This window comes from Larimichthys crocea, chromosome XI (assembly GCF_000972845.2).
Source record: "Larimichthys crocea isolate SSNF chromosome XI, L_crocea_2.0, whole genome shotgun sequence".
In the NCBI taxonomy this organism is placed as follows: Eukaryota; Metazoa; Chordata; class Actinopteri; family Sciaenidae; genus Larimichthys; species Larimichthys crocea.
Genome location: NC_040021.1, coordinates 5,698,114 through 5,714,930, shown reverse-complemented (window position 1 = coordinate 5,714,930; position 16,817 = coordinate 5,698,114). Strand labels below are relative to the sequence as shown.

Sequence of the window (16,817 nt, the reverse complement as noted above, 5' to 3'; positions counted from 1 at the left end):
AGCAAAAATAGATTTATGCGGCCAACAACCAGTGATGATGGATAAGCTAGAGGTAACCCTCTGTCCTCTCTCTCACACACACACAGATACACATTATGCTAAAACACACACACACACACACACACGTATGACTGCATGTGCAAACACCACACTCACACATCAAATACACGGTGTTTCAAGCAGAGATTAAATAATGGATTTATTTATTAGTGATTAGGATCAAAGTGGGCAGTATCACTACAGAGTGTGTGTGTGTGTGTGTGTTTGCATGTATGCATGTCTATGTACTGAATGTGTGTGAGTGTTTTTATCCATAAGACAATCTAATCAATACAGATGCCAACAAACTCAAATCTCATTAATATGCACTTATGGAAAGTTCATTCACTTAGAGGAATGGTGTGTGTTTGTGTGTGTGTGTGTACACGCGTGTGTGGTTTTGCGTGGTCAGCTAAAAGCTAAGAGAGCTGCTATACGATGAATCAATGGCCGCTATGTGTACGTGTTTTTGTGTATTTGTGAATGGACATTATTGCATGTGTGTGTGTGTGTTCTGCATAAAAGACAATCCAATTAGCCAACGAACGCAAATCTCATTAATATGCACTTATGAAAATGTCATTCACTTAGAGAAAGAGTTTGGGTGTGTGTGAGTGTGTCAATGTGTTGGACCCACCTCTCCAGACTGCCTGCGTCTCCTCTTGGAGCTCACCACGTTTGAGTTCCGGGCCTGTAGAAAATGACAGAGTAAACTGATTAACGCTTTGTCTTACGGGTCCCTTAGTTTCTAGTCGTTTCTTGGAAAAGGATTGATGGTTCTTTCTTGGGAATTTTCTTAGAGATGTACATAATCTGGGACAAACTGAGTTTGGGTTACAGAGTTTTTACGGCTGGCTGTCTGATGCGTCTTTGTGGAGCATGAAACAAGTCATTTGTACCTTTTACTACAACTGATTTCATACCACAATAATAATAGGGTAAAGTTGTCGTAGCATGTGGGTTTTACTTCTCAAAAGGATATTTAACACTACAGTACTGTAAGATGTCAATCAAACTGCGAGTATGGAATACAGCTGTCAATAAAACCTCACAAAGACAACGGAACCTGGCAAATCTCTGTGCCGAAATTCACAACTTCCTGATAATTATAAAACCAACAATAGTAATTAATCTTAATAATTTGGAACTAATTAAGTGACTGTGTTCATTTTTTACACTTCTAGTTAATCAGTTTTAATTCATTCTACTGTTCCCAAAAGAGTCTTGGCCCAGATCAGCTGAGTGCGCAAAACGAACCTGCAGGTTGTGCGGTGAAGCTCCACCTACTGCCAGTAATATGGTCCCGGTGTCTTCCAGAGTGCTGAACGACAGGCTGATCTCTGTGCCGACTGCCAACGACAGGCCACCCAACTCCATGTATCCAGGCTTAGAGAAACTGACTGTGTACAGGTTCTGTGAGACAGACGTTAGGTAGTTGCAGTTTACATGGATTTTACTTTAAATTCTGTTTTTAAAAATCACAGATGACATCATCTGAAAAGCAAAGTCGAAGCAATAAAAGAAACATAATTTGTTTTGGTTCATCAAAACTGTCACCGGACTAAATTTTCTCTTAACTTTTCCTTTTTTGCTGCTAAAAATCACATGCACTGTCACCCACTTATCATCACTTTGACCGTGGGTGCAAAGTGAAAATACACACACACACACAGAAACACTCATCTTTGTAACTTAGTGTAGTTGGTGATGGAACAGAGAGACCTTCACTGTACACACACTCAACTCTGGGCCTTTATAATCCTTCATACGGGCTTTATAACTCTGCAAGCATGACTTTCTGTATGAATGGATGGCAATGGTGCTTAGAAATCATGGTGAAAGCCTTGTGTGGATTTAAAACTTCAATGACTCATGCAAAAACGAATTACACATAAGAAAGTGTCTATATATTAGAGCTGTACTGATCAATAACAGTGTGTGTCTGTAATTACTGTAACTTTCTAAATACAGTAATGTATAAAAGGAGCAGAGTTAATGACAAACGAGTGACTTAACTGTAATCTGTAATACTGTACTGCAGATGGTTGCATATGTTACATAATCCATTAAAACAATTTAAAAAAATATATTTCAAAGCCTATTTTCAGGAATACAATCAGACAGTGTGTGCTTTAAGACTTTAAATATACTGTAAAGACATAGACTTGCCAGTAAGTGGACACTCTTACCTCTACATCACATCCTTTCGTGACTCCGGTGTAATCTGAGCTGCTGAGGAGATTATATGGCGTCCTGGAGACTTCGATCTCCCGAAGACACCCGGCATAACGCTTCAGAGTGATCTCTGGCCTATGAAGGATTTTAAATAGTTTTAGTGAAGAGCAAATATAGCTGAAGACATTTCAAAATGCATGGAATTTCCTGTCTCTGAGCAGTGAAATTTATTTTTTATTTTTTGGAAAACAGAATTACTGCAGCAGTGAAGCTATTGCATCATGTATCGGAAGCAGAGTGACGTCTGCACGTCAACAACAAGAAAAATGATTTGAATATGCCGTTTGTCCATGTTGTCCGTTAAAATAAGAATTAGATTAATTATATCAGTCTTATTTGTAGCATGATTGATTTTAATGTGATGTAATGCATTGTCCAGGTTGCAGCATTATTCAAGAGGAGAGGGTGAAAAAAAGACTCTTAATCTTTGGCTGTGATCACACTGTTATCAGTGTAATGCACCTTTGTAATTGTTTTCAGTGAATTAAGGGCTTTATTTTTGTAGCTCAGCAAAAACTGTTGCTCGCAGTGCTACAAATAATTGGTAGAGACACTCAGATCTGCATCTAAAACACAGTTTGAATATGATTATGGGGATGATGCCTGTAGGGCAGAGTCATAAATGTGAGAAATTCCACTGAAATGTTGCTGAACAGACAAACGTCAAATTCAGATTAATAAAAAAGATAGAGGAAGTGATTTCCAGCCGCCGTGTGGAGGAGCAGGAGCCTTCAGGGGCCAGCCAAACAAACAAACACACTCACTGTGGGCCACACAGAATCATCAGCATGGCTAGCCTCATGCAGTGGGCAATATATAATAAAATATACTACATGTCTGGTTCAGAAGATTTATTTATTTGTTCATTTACCTGGATGTCATGCTGTTAAGACAAAACATGATATGAAAGTATTAACACACTTCAAAAACATAGTTTTAATTCATGACTTATCTAAACTAGATTTGTCTATTCAACCTTTTGGCATATGGAGGATTTAATGACAGACTAGAAGGTGTGAAAAGAGTCCTAATTGGCTGTGAAGAGGCGGATTGTACTTGGTAAACAACTAAATCAGAAAAAAAACAACGCCTCAGATGCTTAATTTTGTAGCAATTAAGGGTGAAAATAAATTTCAGATCAGGAAAAACACAGACAAACATAAATTAGAAACTTGTCTTCATCTTCAAAAACATGAAGGGCCTCACTTAACTTTGAGTGTCTAAATGTGCTTATGAATGTGTACCTGTAGTTTCCAATGGTAGGCAGGCCTCCAAAATAAATTTTCTGCTTTTCCTTGAGGTTCAGACCAGTAGCAGAACCCTGAGACGTCGCCACTATGTTCTCCTCAGCACCGCTGTCGATGTCCACTACAGTCATCGTGGCTTTTGTAAAGAGTTAAAGAAGACATAAGCAACAAGAGAAAAGACAGACAGAGATAATACACTTTGAGATCTACCTTCTCTGAATTCTCATTGTTGTTGTGTGTACCTTGTTTCTTGTTCCGTGCCATCGTGAGGGATTTCCAGTGTCCATCATTGTGGCGGTTTTCTGACATGGCACTGCCAACTCCTGACCCGAGGTCAAAGTTCATCTTCACCTTCCCCTCTGACAGCTCCAGGGACATGAAGTCTTTCTACAGAGATATCAGGGGAGGAAATGACATTTGTCGTCAAACTAAAGTCTAGGCCTTCGTTTATCAGTCCTCATCTTTACATGGGTTATAATCATCTTTGTTGCATGCGTACCATATCGTCAGTAGCCAAATACATGAGCAGGGCCTCGGAGGAGAACGTGCGGAACTTAAAGGTCACGGTGGAAACATTGGGGTTCCACCTGGTGGGTCGTCCCACTGCGGCGTAGCCTTCACCATCCAGCTGAACTGTCCCCTCAACATTTGAACGCTGGGGGCTAAAAAAACAAACAAACCAAGAAATAGTCTTTGTTTCTGTGGCAACTGTCAAAGAGGTTTGAAATGTCACAAAAGAGTAGCAAATATGATGAAGCAACCTATTGAATATTAAACACCCCACAAGAAGTATTGTAATTTATGAAAAATGTGAGTGTTTGTATACCTGACAACACATCCTTTACAGTCTCCCTGTCGGTCTCTGTAGTTCCACAGCCCAATGGGTTTACCGTCCAAGAAAGTCTCCCCCATGCAGCCTGTGAACGTTGACGTTCTCACTGCGTCTGCTTTCTAAGAGATAGAAGGAAGAAAATAAAATAAAAATACAAATAGACAGATTTTTGAAGTTGTTATACACAGACAAAGAGACAGACAAGATACCTTGACGGTGCCGAGTATTCCTCCTACAAACAGGTAGGCGTTCTGGTCAACGTCCAAGATGGTGAAGGCTGTGGGCGAGTTGGCACTGGCCGGGGTCGGCATCATACCAGCCATAGAACCTTCCAGAGGATATATTGATATGGTGCCATTCAGCCCATTACTGGAGACAGAGAGAAGCAGAAAGAAGAGGAAGGGTTTTAAGTTATTTGATGAGTTTCTATGTCTCCTTGCAGACACTTAGAATGACTGAAGATGCTCGAACGACTTGGAATCGGTTTTTATGAACTTTCGATGCTAAAGATGAAAGATAGAAACGCGTAGTGGAACCAGTTTGTAGCAGTGGAACCTGGAACCTGAGCTGTACTGTGAAATTAATCTCCCACCCTGGAGTTTATTTTCAAAGCAGGAGCAGCGTTTCTGTGTCACGTAGGGGAACATTTTTAAGACTTATAGTGTGGGTGATCCGATTGGAAAGCACATTTGGGAAATCTCTCGAATGGTAATACATGGTGCAGGTGGGACGTCTGGAGAATGGGTCTTGTGTTGGACGGTCTACGGTCTGTGTACGACACCATTTCAGCTTTCACAGAGAAAAAACTGGATCTTCTAGATTACACTGTATGTAATGATGTGCCACAGGCTGTCAAGGCTGCAAACTCTTGATTTCCCAAGTGAAACAACATGTTTCCACTGCAGCATGAATGAAATGATGTCCTGTGGTTGTTAGGTTGCTTTATTTTTTCTGTTATGATTGCTGGTTGTTTATATTGAGGGTATATATATTTTATTGGAAATTGGTGCCACAAGTTCACAACATGACGATACAGCAGTAGTGGGTATGCAACATGTCCAATTAAAATTTGATTCCTCTTTTTTTACATTTATAAAATGTATATAAAATCCTTCATGTTAAGTCTTATATTCTGTCTGTTGTACTGTATCTCCGTTTCTGTTACCATCTCAAGCTCGACATGCATGCACGTCATAGTCAAGTAACAGAAAAATGGGAAGAAAATACAAAAGAACTGCTTTAAAGTCTCATAATAATTTAAAAATATAATTAAGAAATGTTTTAAGTCCATTTCCACTTGTATTTATCAATAACGGAGTTTTCTTTAATTAAAAATAAACATCAGACAGGCATTTGCATCAGACGAAAACAAGAAAGCATGTGCTTGCATGTGTGTACAAACTTCTTACCGAGACGCCTCTATTCTGTGCCAGTTTCCATCATGGATGGTGTGATGGGGATATTCAACACGGCCCACACCTGAACCAACATCCCAGAGGAAATTCACCTTCCCCTTACGCATCTCTAAGGCCAGGAAATCAACCTGAGACACACACAAGACATATGCTGCATATAACTGTACACAAACTGTTTAGGAAATATGGAAAGGGAGGAGAGAGGAGGAGAGATTTAAAGAATAATATGGAGAATTAGATTTCAAGTAGTTCAAGGTCCAATAACACTTCATCTTACATGTGTAAAATCAGGGACCTTATCCTTTAAATGTGATGGAAACAGGATAAACATCTCGCAACTAATTCAACACTTAATGAAGATGGTTATGGCAATGAACTAGCTGGTGAAAGCAGCTTTGTCAGCAGTGGATTTGCCACAATTAGTTTCAATTAGTTATCTGCATGACTGTGACCGACTGTACTGTCACAGCAGATAAAATAGATCAGGTTTAGATTTGAATAGGGGCGAGGTATGCATAGTCCTTACAGGTTGTCTGACACACCTCTGGCTAATGTATCCACCTGTGCAAAGAATAACCTGGGAAACATTCACCATTAAAGGAGCAGTGTGTAGGATTTAGTGGCATCTAACAATGTGAGCTAACCTGGATTGCAACCCCTTCGCCTCACACCAAACCTTTCTAGCATGAAGGGGAAACTATGATGGCTGTAACAACTTGTGAAAAACGTGAAAGGTGTCTGTACCATTTCTGCTACAGTATATTCTTTGAATAAAGCCACAATCTCACACACTGTACCTTTAAGTCAAAAGCGTCCATAGCAGACTACTTTTTGCTGAAAACTGTACGATGCAATGCAGAAAACAAGAGTTATGCAACACTGTTGGCAGTGATGCGAAATGACTGATTCATAAACGTCCAAATAATGAATATTAAGAACCTTATAGAGTACTTATCAGAGAGGGAATGGCTAATAAGCGAACAGTGAGGCAACTTCAAACCCAGCACTGGTCTATTCGGAGGGTACGAAGGCTGAAGTTTCCTCCATCTGTCTCTATCAGTGGATTTTCACTGGATCTTGCTGTATTTTGATTAATAGTCTTATTACTTATGTATGAGTCCAAAAAATTAATAAAGAGAATTTTGAGCATATGCCCTCATCTGGATGCTGTCTCTGATGCGCGCACACACACACACACACACACCTCATTATTATTCATATAGTATTATTCACAATTAGAGATTATTAGGGAGTCACATTTGAAGACACAAATGACACACATACACACACACAGACACACATAAGTACACACACACTTATCTCTCCAGTCTCTCCAGGGTAATGACGATTATTCATTAGCACAGATCACAGGGCAGCATCGTTATTATTCAACTAGCATTACATACTATTAGTGAAATATCAGAGATACGCACGCACACACATGCACACAGCATTATTATTCATACTGGATTCTTCACTATTAGAGAATATTAGTGAGAAAGACAAACACACACACACACGCATGTTCAAGACTTCCCAGTCAGATGAAGCAAAGCCGTGATTTCTCAGGGGAAATCAGGCTAAAGCAGATAGCAACATAAACTTGTTGTTAATTGCCGATACTCCTTAGGACACACACACACACACACACACACACACATACACATACACATTTAAGGATTATAAGTGGTACCTTAAAACAGCAGTGTGCTCCGTTTATACAGTTGTTGGTAGTATTAATTATTCTCATATTAGACAAATCACTCTCTGTGTGTGTTAGCAGGCAGTGTGTGTACGTGTGTGTGTCTGTGTGTGTATAACGCAGGCATTTTCAAGTATGATAAATGCTACACAATATACAGCACCTCAACATTGTATTAAATATGATTAATGCTTTAATATGAAACCCTAAAAAAAATGTGAAACTGTCAACTGGATTTTCGATTTTGTCAGCAATAATACCAGAGCAGTGCAGAGACAAAGTCTGACCATCCTTTCTCCCAGAGAACATACAGACATATTAGTTACCCAAGCAGACTTAATGAATGTTAATATATATACACAGCAATGCATTACTATCATGCAAAATGTATGCTGTTGAAAACGTGGATGAGAAAGTCTCTACAAACATGATAAATCACAGTTAAGAAAACTATCGAGTTAATGGGGCCGACTCCTGACAGATGAGATACAATAGACCCAGCAGACATTTTGACATGTCATAGCAGGAAGCTCACAGGTGTATTAATGACAGCTGCGTTCCACTGGTGTGTGTATTTTGGGCTGTCAGTAAACAGTGTACTTACATATTTAGCTGAGCCCAGGTAGAAGAGCAGGTTATCCGGTGTGGTGGTTTTGACGTGGAGGGTGATGGTGTTGTACCTCCCTTTCCTGATATCGGGCCGGTAACTACGGAGACAGTCGCCACCTGATGACACTGATACTTTGATCTGGAAAGGGGAAGAAACAGATGAGAAATGACAAATTTGATATTTTATATTGTTGTTTATGGTTTCCTTTATAAATTTGTGTCAAGTGGAATCTGGTGAATTTTTGAGCAGATGTTAATGAGGAACCACATTTTTGTGTTTGTGTTGCCATGCACTTAATTAAATATAGCAAAAAAGTGTTTAATGCCGTCCTGAAACATGATCAGGCTGTACACGTCAGCGTCTTGACAACTCACTGAGTTCGCTTGTTTCCTGGCCTGGTTGATCAGTTCCTTGATTTGCGAGATGTTTCTTCTCAGGTTGTCCTGCAGCTTTTTGATTGGCTGCAACTTCTCCAACAGCCTGTCAGCCTCGTCCTCTAAATCTTTCACTTTAGCTCCTGCGGCGTGGACTGAGGAGAGAGAGAGATGAAGTACAGTGGTGATGCCGAACAGTACAGCGGTTGTTGTCATTAATTCTATGCCGTGTATTATAGCTGAGAGAGAGCGCGTGTAAAGAGTGAGGATGGCAAGGATGAGAAACAATGGCAGCTGTGGAAATCGCAGATATTATTCAAAGAGGGAGGAGAAATATGGAGGAAGGGTGAGGAAGATGGAGAAGCCTGCGAGAGCCGAGTAATTAGCATAGCTCAGCATTCAAAGAGGATATTTTCTACACTATTTAGTATTACATATTGTAAAGGCTGAAACTGGAAAGAAATTTAGACAGACAGAAAAAATAAAGAGAGAGAAAGAGATCCATGCTTTGCAATGTGCAGAGCTCTCATGCTCTATTAGAAGCAACTACTGTTTACTGTATATCTATTAAAGATAGTCATAAAACTAACGGGTGGTGCTCCAATACTGTTGTTGACACCAGTTTATTCTGGCATACAGTACAGTAGATGATATCGATCAATCCCAAGACACCACATTAACACAAAGCTGTGTTTAAGTGATGATTTAATATGTGTCAGCAAATCATTTAATAAGTAAAGTCTACAAATATCTAGTCATTTGTGCTGACGGGTAACATTCCTCGCATCATTACTTGCTAATTACAACATGGTATTGGTGCACCACTTACAATGAGAAGTGTTTATATTAAGGTAAATGAAAAATACATACTGATGGCTGTGGGGATTGGAAAAGAGAGAGAGAGAGGGACAGGGAGAAAAATATCAATTTATGTGGAGTTTAGGAAACTTTCCTTTGGTACAGAGTCTCTGGGGTTTTGTTTTTAGTTTGTTTATGAAACTAAAATTCGTTGGGAGGTAAAACACAAACAAATTAAGTAATTAAGGAAAAATAAGGAAATAAACAAACCAATTTTAGCAGGAAAAGCGGTTCAGTACACTCAAAACACTTTTCACAGTTCTTAGTGACTTTTTCCTAATGATAAATATTTAATTTAATGATAATTAAGCCCCCAAAAATTTGACTGTAATATCCTAAAAACTTTTCATCAGCTTTTATTTATTACTACTGCTACTAGACTTTGTTGCAATGTAACTAGCCAACAATAAAAAGAACTTTACTGTTTTTCTCGGGGTCCTGGATCATCTGATTGGCTGTATTGACAGTGTCCTCAAGCTCGCTGTAGTTCCTCTGTAGCCCATTGAGTTGCAGGTTCAAGTCCCCGAGGCGCTCCAGGACATCTATGGCCGTGGCGTTGGCAGTCCCTGCCACAGCCTTTGTGGCGGCTAGTTTAGCTGCTGTGTCTGTCAAAAAATGTAAAAAAAAAAACAGGCACACTAAGGCTATGCGTGTTAAATACACATATCAGTGGCACAGCGTTAGAACATTTGGACCAATAGATGGACACATATCAGTGGCACAGCGTTAGAACATTTGGACCAATAGATGGGTTTTTGTGTGGAGTTGTAAAGAGATCCTGGGTCAGGACAGGCACTGCTATCATAGTATAGTCTCAGACAATTTGTGTTATTTTGAACTCACTCACAAATCTGAATTCAAATTTAACACATCGGGGTAACCTCGTCCATTTACAGTTTGTTACGGCTGCATTTAACAGTTTCCTGCGTGTCGGTCCAAACACAGCCACGTGCACCAACCTCAACATCACTGCAGTACATTTCTGTGAGTACTGACATGTGTCAAGTTCAGTTTACCGGAGGAACCGACCTCTGTCGGCACAGCGATATTGATCCACTCTCTCTTTTATCTCTCTCTGTGTATTTGTGCAGTCATACCGTTGGGGATGGCGTTGAGCGTTGCCATGGTTCCGTTGACGGCTTTCAGCAGGTCTTTGGTTTTGTCTCTCGCTGCTTTAACTCTGCCCTTCAGCGTGGCCACGTTATCTGCATTCTCTAGACACACACACACACAGTGAGGATGATGGCGCTTTGATTTGAAGTTAAGGCTGCGTACTGATAAAACACTTACCTCACCTCTCTAGTAAGTAAGAGTGACTGACAGTAAGTCATAGAGAGGCAAATGAAGAGTGACACTGATGGCAGATAAACTGATTCAAATAAATAAAAATGGTTTATACTGTATAAATTATATTTTTATATCATTACTGTAATCCATTTATAGACTACAGCTCTGAGTACTACAGTACAGTACGGTCTTTGTACATCAGTACCCTACAAATATCCTTATACTGTCCAATAAAATATATATTATACACACAAACACACACACCCATGGTTACCTTTGACGTCATTTTGAAGTTGTTTAGCCTGGTTCAGCAGTCTCTGACTTTTCTGAAGGGCACCTTGAGCTGCTTCCTTTACAGGGACCTCTGGACCTAAAGCCTACACACACACAAACACACAAAATCTGTCACATAACTTCACTATTAATGTTTTAATAATGAATTACATGTTTGGCGACACACAAAAAGGTGTAGTAATCTGCATACTACCTTTTTGTGAGATCAAAGCTCGACTACTTTGCATTGCTAAATGATATTCTAAGAAAGCTGACATAACTCCTCCTTATCAAACCCCTCCTTTCCTAGCCTCCTTTCACTCTCTTTCTTACAGCCTTTTCTCCTTTTCTTATTCTACTCTTTACCGCTCTCTTGCCAAAGGAAAATAATATTTTTTAAGAAAGCAAAGGAGGGGGGTGAGTTGGAAAGAAAAAGAGTAAAATGTTGCCAAAAAAAGGCAAATAAGTGAATCGGAACAAAATGAAAACAAATAGAGAGGAGAAGAAATTATGGAATAAAGGGGAAAAGAAAATCAAAGACGAGGAATCTAACCAAGACAAAAGCAAATGAACTGAAAATGAACTGAAAAGATTAAAAAAAAACAAACAAACTGTGAAACGAGAACGCGGAGGAAAGAAAATGAAAAATGAATACATTTAAAAAAAAATAAAAGAAGGTAAGAGCGAGGAAACGGGAGATTTCAGGTGTGTGTGGTCATGATAATGAAAAGAGGGAGAGGGTCGGAGGAAGAAGAAGGACGGAGAAGTGCTTTGATCCCTCAGCCATGACTAATGGAGAGCCCAAGCTTACATTACTGTTACTGCATGCAAGACACACACAAACACACGTACACACACACACACACACTTGTGCAGAGAGTACACTTTCATCGTCTGGATAGCTATAGTGCTTGTGCTTGGTATTTACAGTACATATACAGTAGCTGAATGGGGGGTAGATTACATACAACATAAATACACCTGTACAGCTGGTGGAGAACATCTGCTGTTCACAATTATGTTGCACTCAAAGAGCATGGAAATTGGGCTTGTGTATGTTTTTCTCATAATAAATTACACTACACTTATACTATAAGAGAATGACATTGTTGTTCTGTGAGTGCTCTTCCATGGACTACAATGCTTGTCCTTGGTATTTACAGTATGTACACACCTGAATGTGAGGTAGGGCACACACTCCCCACCCACACACTCTTGGTGAACAGTATCTACTGTTTACGATCGTGGTATAGAGACTAATCAGGCACAGGGTGTTTTTCTCATAATAAATGATGCATGATAAGAAATAATACTGCGGGAATATTTTGAATGGGAATAAGAAATTGATATTTTTATTTCAAGTCAATAAGGTGTGTGCATGTTTCTGTTTGTGTTGTGTCCTCTTACCAGTGCCAGTGCCTCACTCGCCCTCTGTTTGGCTGCCTTCGCTTCTTTCTCCGCTGCGTCCACGTTCGCTTTAATGTTGCTATAGGCCTTGAAGGCGGCTGTTGCATTGAAGGAGAGATTTTTAGCTTCGGCCAAAATACTGTGAGGGGAGAGAGAACAGAGGAGAGAAACTGATATATCTATATCATTTTTATTATATTATTCTTTTAGTTAGTTAGTCGCACTTTGTTAAGTTCTGAAAACCCAAATACAGAACACTCCTGAGACACACATGTTATTGAGCTCAGTAATTATAGAGTCTGTTTGTACTCAAATTTTGCTTCTCGGGAGGCCGTAACAATTATTTTCATTGCCTAATTATTGCCTTTGAAATGTTTTTATTTTGTCACATTTGTCATTCAATCTTTGAGGCTGTAAAATGTGAAAAAGCATGGTTCAAAACAATCAATTAAGTGTACTGATATGAAAAAGAAACAAGCAAATCTTCACAGCTGAGAAACCGTAACCAGCTCATGTTTGATTATGTCATTACTCAATCTGTAAATCCACCCAATAATCACCTACTAGTTCCAGACTCATATACGTGTACGAATGTGTGGCGATGTGTTTATATTCACCCATCCAAAAGGGCAGCGGATTCATTCAGCTGCTTGGCGTGTTCCTCTGCGTCGTGTACGTGATTAGCCAGGCTGCCGTCGCTTAAACCATTGGTGAGGCGACTGACTTTATTATCCAGCTGTTCATGAAGAGGACCCAGCTCTTCTCCCATATTCTCCAAGTCCTACGGACAGAAAGCAGAGGCGCAAGCTCACTTTGCTTGATGATGTGGAGACTGAAAAGAAAGGACTGACCCATTAAACCAAACAAACAGGCAAAGTCAAAACACAGAGATATTCTTCTACTCCCACAAAGTCTGATACCAAAAGACACAAAGCTGACTTCAGGCAGAATACTGGACAGTAGATGGAGGTCACAGGGAGCTCTACAGGTTGACTTTAGTACCTCTATCTCCTTGTTGATGTTGTCAGAAAGCTGGTTTGCTTCATTCAGTAGACGTTCTCCTTCTCCGAGGACCTCCTGTGCTTCCTGCTTCACTCCGCTCACTGCCGAGCGCTTCCTCTGCAAAAAAAGAAAAAAAAAGAAAACACGATCAATAGCTGTACAAGAACACCAGCTGACTAATAAATGTATTGCCTGTTCTATAAAATGTAACATTTTATTGAAAAATTCCCATTCCAGTGTCCTAACGCTCTGGTTATGTCATCAAATTGCTTGTTGCTGATCAACCATGTTTGGTTCACTAATAAGAATTCATGAAAAAAGCTTCTTAAACTATTGACCTGTGTGTTTGAATCCTTGAGTCTTTTTCAATCAATAAACATAGCTCAATGACCCCAAGATGAGCATGATTGCTTCTTTGCACAGCCTTATTTCATGAAGAGTTTTTTGTTCCCCATAATGCATACAAGCATAACAAAAGACTCTTTGTCTGTCTGTAGAGATGCTGTGCTTTTGGTCAGAACTTAAATCTAAAGAAACACTAGAGCAATTTCCTTGAAATGATTTCCTAGAAATGTAATCATCAGTCAGTAAGAGGGCACTAGGGATACTTAACATAACAACCCCAGTATGTTGTGTGCGTATTCCGCTTTCTTCACTGCATAGAGTTTTTCTTTATGGAGGCAAAGACCGACACAAAGAAAGAGTGCACTCTGTGTGTGCACACTGCAGAATGCAGCCTCTAGGACATGTATCATTATCTTCCCAATAAATGCTTGTTGATTTGCTCTGTTAGACATCAGTTCTGCCCACGAGCTTTCCTTGATGATGGATCATATGCAGAGGGCATTTAAAGAAAATAAAAAAGGAATAGATGAGTGTGAGATGAATAGATGGTTAGATGCTCCACTCTTTGATTATTTATGAGCTTTAGGATTTTACAGTTTAAATACTGTAAAATCACCAGTAAAATAGGCTTAACACCAGAAATACTAATCACTCAAGAGTTCACGACAATGTCAATTTAATATAACAATGCAGAGTACAGACAGTTAGTGCTTGATGTCTCCTTGTGAACAGTTGTCAGAGCTCCCAAGGCTTTTTTCTTTGATACAAAGATCAATTTGTTGGAGGTGCGAGGCCACTGTTCTCAGCTCCTTTGTGAGTCTTTCCAGTGTATGGTTACCCACGAGGGCTATAATTTCCACATTATGCCTGCGCCGAGCGAGTTCGGAGGGCGACAAAGACGTGATTACCTGCACGTGAACTTGAATGTGAGGTTGATGAAATACTGTACGTGAGTATGTGTAGCAGCAGATATTTACAGTAGCATGAATAGATCGTCTTATTTCAAAGGGTGCCTTAGATATGCTGCAACAAGTAGAGTATGTCACATTTGAGTTGCTTGATTACTTATTACTGCATGCAAGCTGCCATTTGTTCATTTACTTTTTTTTTTTTCACCTGAAAAAAACCCCCAGAACAATTCAGTTGCCATCCATCCCAGAAACCTCAGGGTCATCTTTAATCCAGCTTTAACATTTTTAAAACTGTGAAAGGTTGCTTTTTCTAGATGAGACATATCACCAAACTCAAAACCGTTCCTCTTTTCTGACCTGAAGATTGACACAAACGCCTTAATTTCCTCTTGGCTGGATTACTGCAATCCTCTTTAACACAGTCACCTTTGTCTCGCTCGCAGCTGGTGCAGAATGTGGCTGCTAGGCTGCTAACTGGTGCCAGGAAAAGGGACGACATCGCACCTGTACTGGCGGCCCTGCGTTGGTGAAGTATAGGACTGAGTTTAAGCTTCTATTATTTGTTTTAAAGCTTTGCACAGCCTGGCACTCCAGTACACTTATGAGCTCCTATGCCCCCTTTCCAACCCGAGATACTCAGACCAGCCGCTCCTGGACATCAAGGCTAAAGAGGTGAGGGCGAGTATCCACAGTCAGAGGTTACCATTTTAAGTGTTTCCCTTCTGTTAACACTTGTTTTCTCGGGCCTTTGTGTCTCCTCAAGGTTTTATGTAACACTTTTTACTCTTTAATATTTTCCATCTGTCCCTTTACTTATTTATTTGCAAATGGAATAATGTCCTTATGTTTCTATCTGCATTTTGGGTTTATTTATGCTTGTTTAGCACTAAATGTGCTTTTTAAATGAACTCGGTTTGATTTAACTTGATTTGATGTGTAGATCGGAGAAATCAGAGTCAATATTTTTACCCAGAGAAATTGAATATTTTGCCTTTTTATCAACTAAGGCAGCTTATTTGAATTTATGAAGTAATTATAATAATAGTATACATAACTATTTCTCTTTTGCTTGAATTATAATAATAGTATACATAACTATTTCTCTTTTGCTTGCCACAGTAAAAACATTAAAGAATTTAAAATAGCAAACTAGAACATTTCTAAAGAAATTTTGAGTGTGCCTGACTCTGGCCCCGTCGCCCCCATACATTAGTACTGACACTGCTCAGTAAATTCAGTATTAATACAACAAGCTAGTTTTTTTCCTTCCTTCCTTCCTTCCTTCCTTCCTTCCTTCCTTCCTTCCCTCGTTTTTTCCTTCCTTCCTTCCATCATTTTTCTCCCTTTCTTCCCTCGTCATTTTTTCTGTTTCTGTTGTTTTTCTTCCTTCCTTTGTTTTTTTCCTTCCTTCCTTCCTTGCTTTCGTCGTTTTTTTCTTCCTTCCTCTTATCGTTTTTTTCCTTCCTTCCTTCCTTCCTTCCTTCCTTCCTTTCATCGTTTTTGTCCTTCCTTCCTTACTTCCATCATTTTTTTCCTTCCTTGATTGAAGGAAGGAAGGAAAAAACGACGGAAGAAGCAGCGAGCCAAAAAAACGGCGTAAGAATAATAAGCGGAAGAAGCGCGGTGGATAACATACTGTAGTGTGCGCTTTCAGGCACACTCAGGCATAATAGTTATTTAGACCATCTATGATTAACAAAACATGGCCATAAGTATGGAAATGATTTAGCATTCAAGCACACTGGCTGTGTTTGTGTGTGTGTAGCCATGTATGGGCATGTGTGTGTGTGTGTGTGTGTATGTGTGTGTTTGTTTGTACCTCCAGGGCTGTGAGGTTAGCTTGGTTTTGTTCAGCCAGTGAACCAGCCTGCCTCGTCTTTCCCTGGGCAGTGTTGAGCAGATCCTGGGCCTCCTGGAGCTTCCCCTCATGGTCTGAGAGCTTCTCTTTTATCTAGGGAAGCAGACGGGGATGCATTAAGTTCATGTCATTAATTTAGGGACACCGAAGACAAAGGAGTAAAGATTAGAAGTTATAATTACCTCTGCTTTCAGGTCCTCTGTTGCCTGATGGGGGTCGCCGAATAATCTCTTCACTTTCTGATACAGCTCCTCTGCAAGGCTGGAAGAAGAGAGAGTATTTATATTTATATTTTGCTCATTTAACAAACTCTTATGGCTCACAAAGGTATTAAGTTAGCATATCTGAAAGCAACAATTCACAGAGGAGAGGTGAGGAGAGTTATTGTGATGCGTGACCGAGCCTGTGCTCTGCAAAGACAA

General features: G+C 39.8%; 1 protein-coding gene across 8 annotated transcripts in view; it reads right to left on the bottom strand.

Annotated features, from left to right (window-relative positions):
* Positions 1-16,817, bottom strand: part of lama2 (laminin, alpha 2) — a 163,910-nt gene that overhangs the window by 14,969 nt on the left and 132,124 nt on the right. For 4 of the 8 annotated variants that reach the window (XM_019261645.2, XM_019261641.2, XM_019261646.2 and 1 more), the window contains 21 exons: positions 16,578-16,656; positions 16,357-16,488; positions 13,282-13,398; positions 12,897-13,060; positions 12,280-12,418; positions 10,874-10,976; positions 10,410-10,526; positions 9,735-9,917; positions 9,325-9,330; positions 8,455-8,609; positions 8,075-8,218; positions 5,763-5,896; positions 4,563-4,722; positions 4,348-4,472; positions 4,021-4,183; positions 3,764-3,908; positions 3,519-3,657; positions 3,146-3,157; positions 2,229-2,349; positions 1,297-1,452; positions 677-730 (listed from right to left, as the gene is read on the bottom strand). In XM_019261645.2, coding sequence (XP_019117190.2) covers positions 677-730; positions 1,297-1,452; positions 2,229-2,349; positions 3,146-3,157; positions 3,519-3,657; positions 3,764-3,908; positions 4,021-4,183; positions 4,348-4,472; positions 4,563-4,722; positions 5,763-5,896; positions 8,075-8,218; positions 8,455-8,609; positions 9,325-9,330; positions 9,735-9,917; positions 10,410-10,526; positions 10,874-10,976; positions 12,280-12,418; positions 12,897-13,060; positions 13,282-13,398; positions 16,357-16,488; positions 16,578-16,656 — 2,548 coding nt within the window. The remainder of the gene's footprint in view (positions 1-676; positions 731-1,296; positions 1,453-2,228; positions 2,350-3,145; positions 3,158-3,518; positions 3,658-3,763; positions 3,909-4,020; positions 4,184-4,347; positions 4,473-4,562; positions 4,723-5,762; positions 5,897-8,074; positions 8,219-8,454; positions 8,610-9,324; positions 9,331-9,734; positions 9,918-10,409; positions 10,527-10,873; positions 10,977-12,279; positions 12,419-12,896; positions 13,061-13,281; positions 13,399-16,356; positions 16,489-16,577; positions 16,657-16,817) is intronic. The other 4 variants (XM_019261644.2, XM_019261647.2, XM_019261643.2 and 1 more) reach the window with 3 other exon arrangements.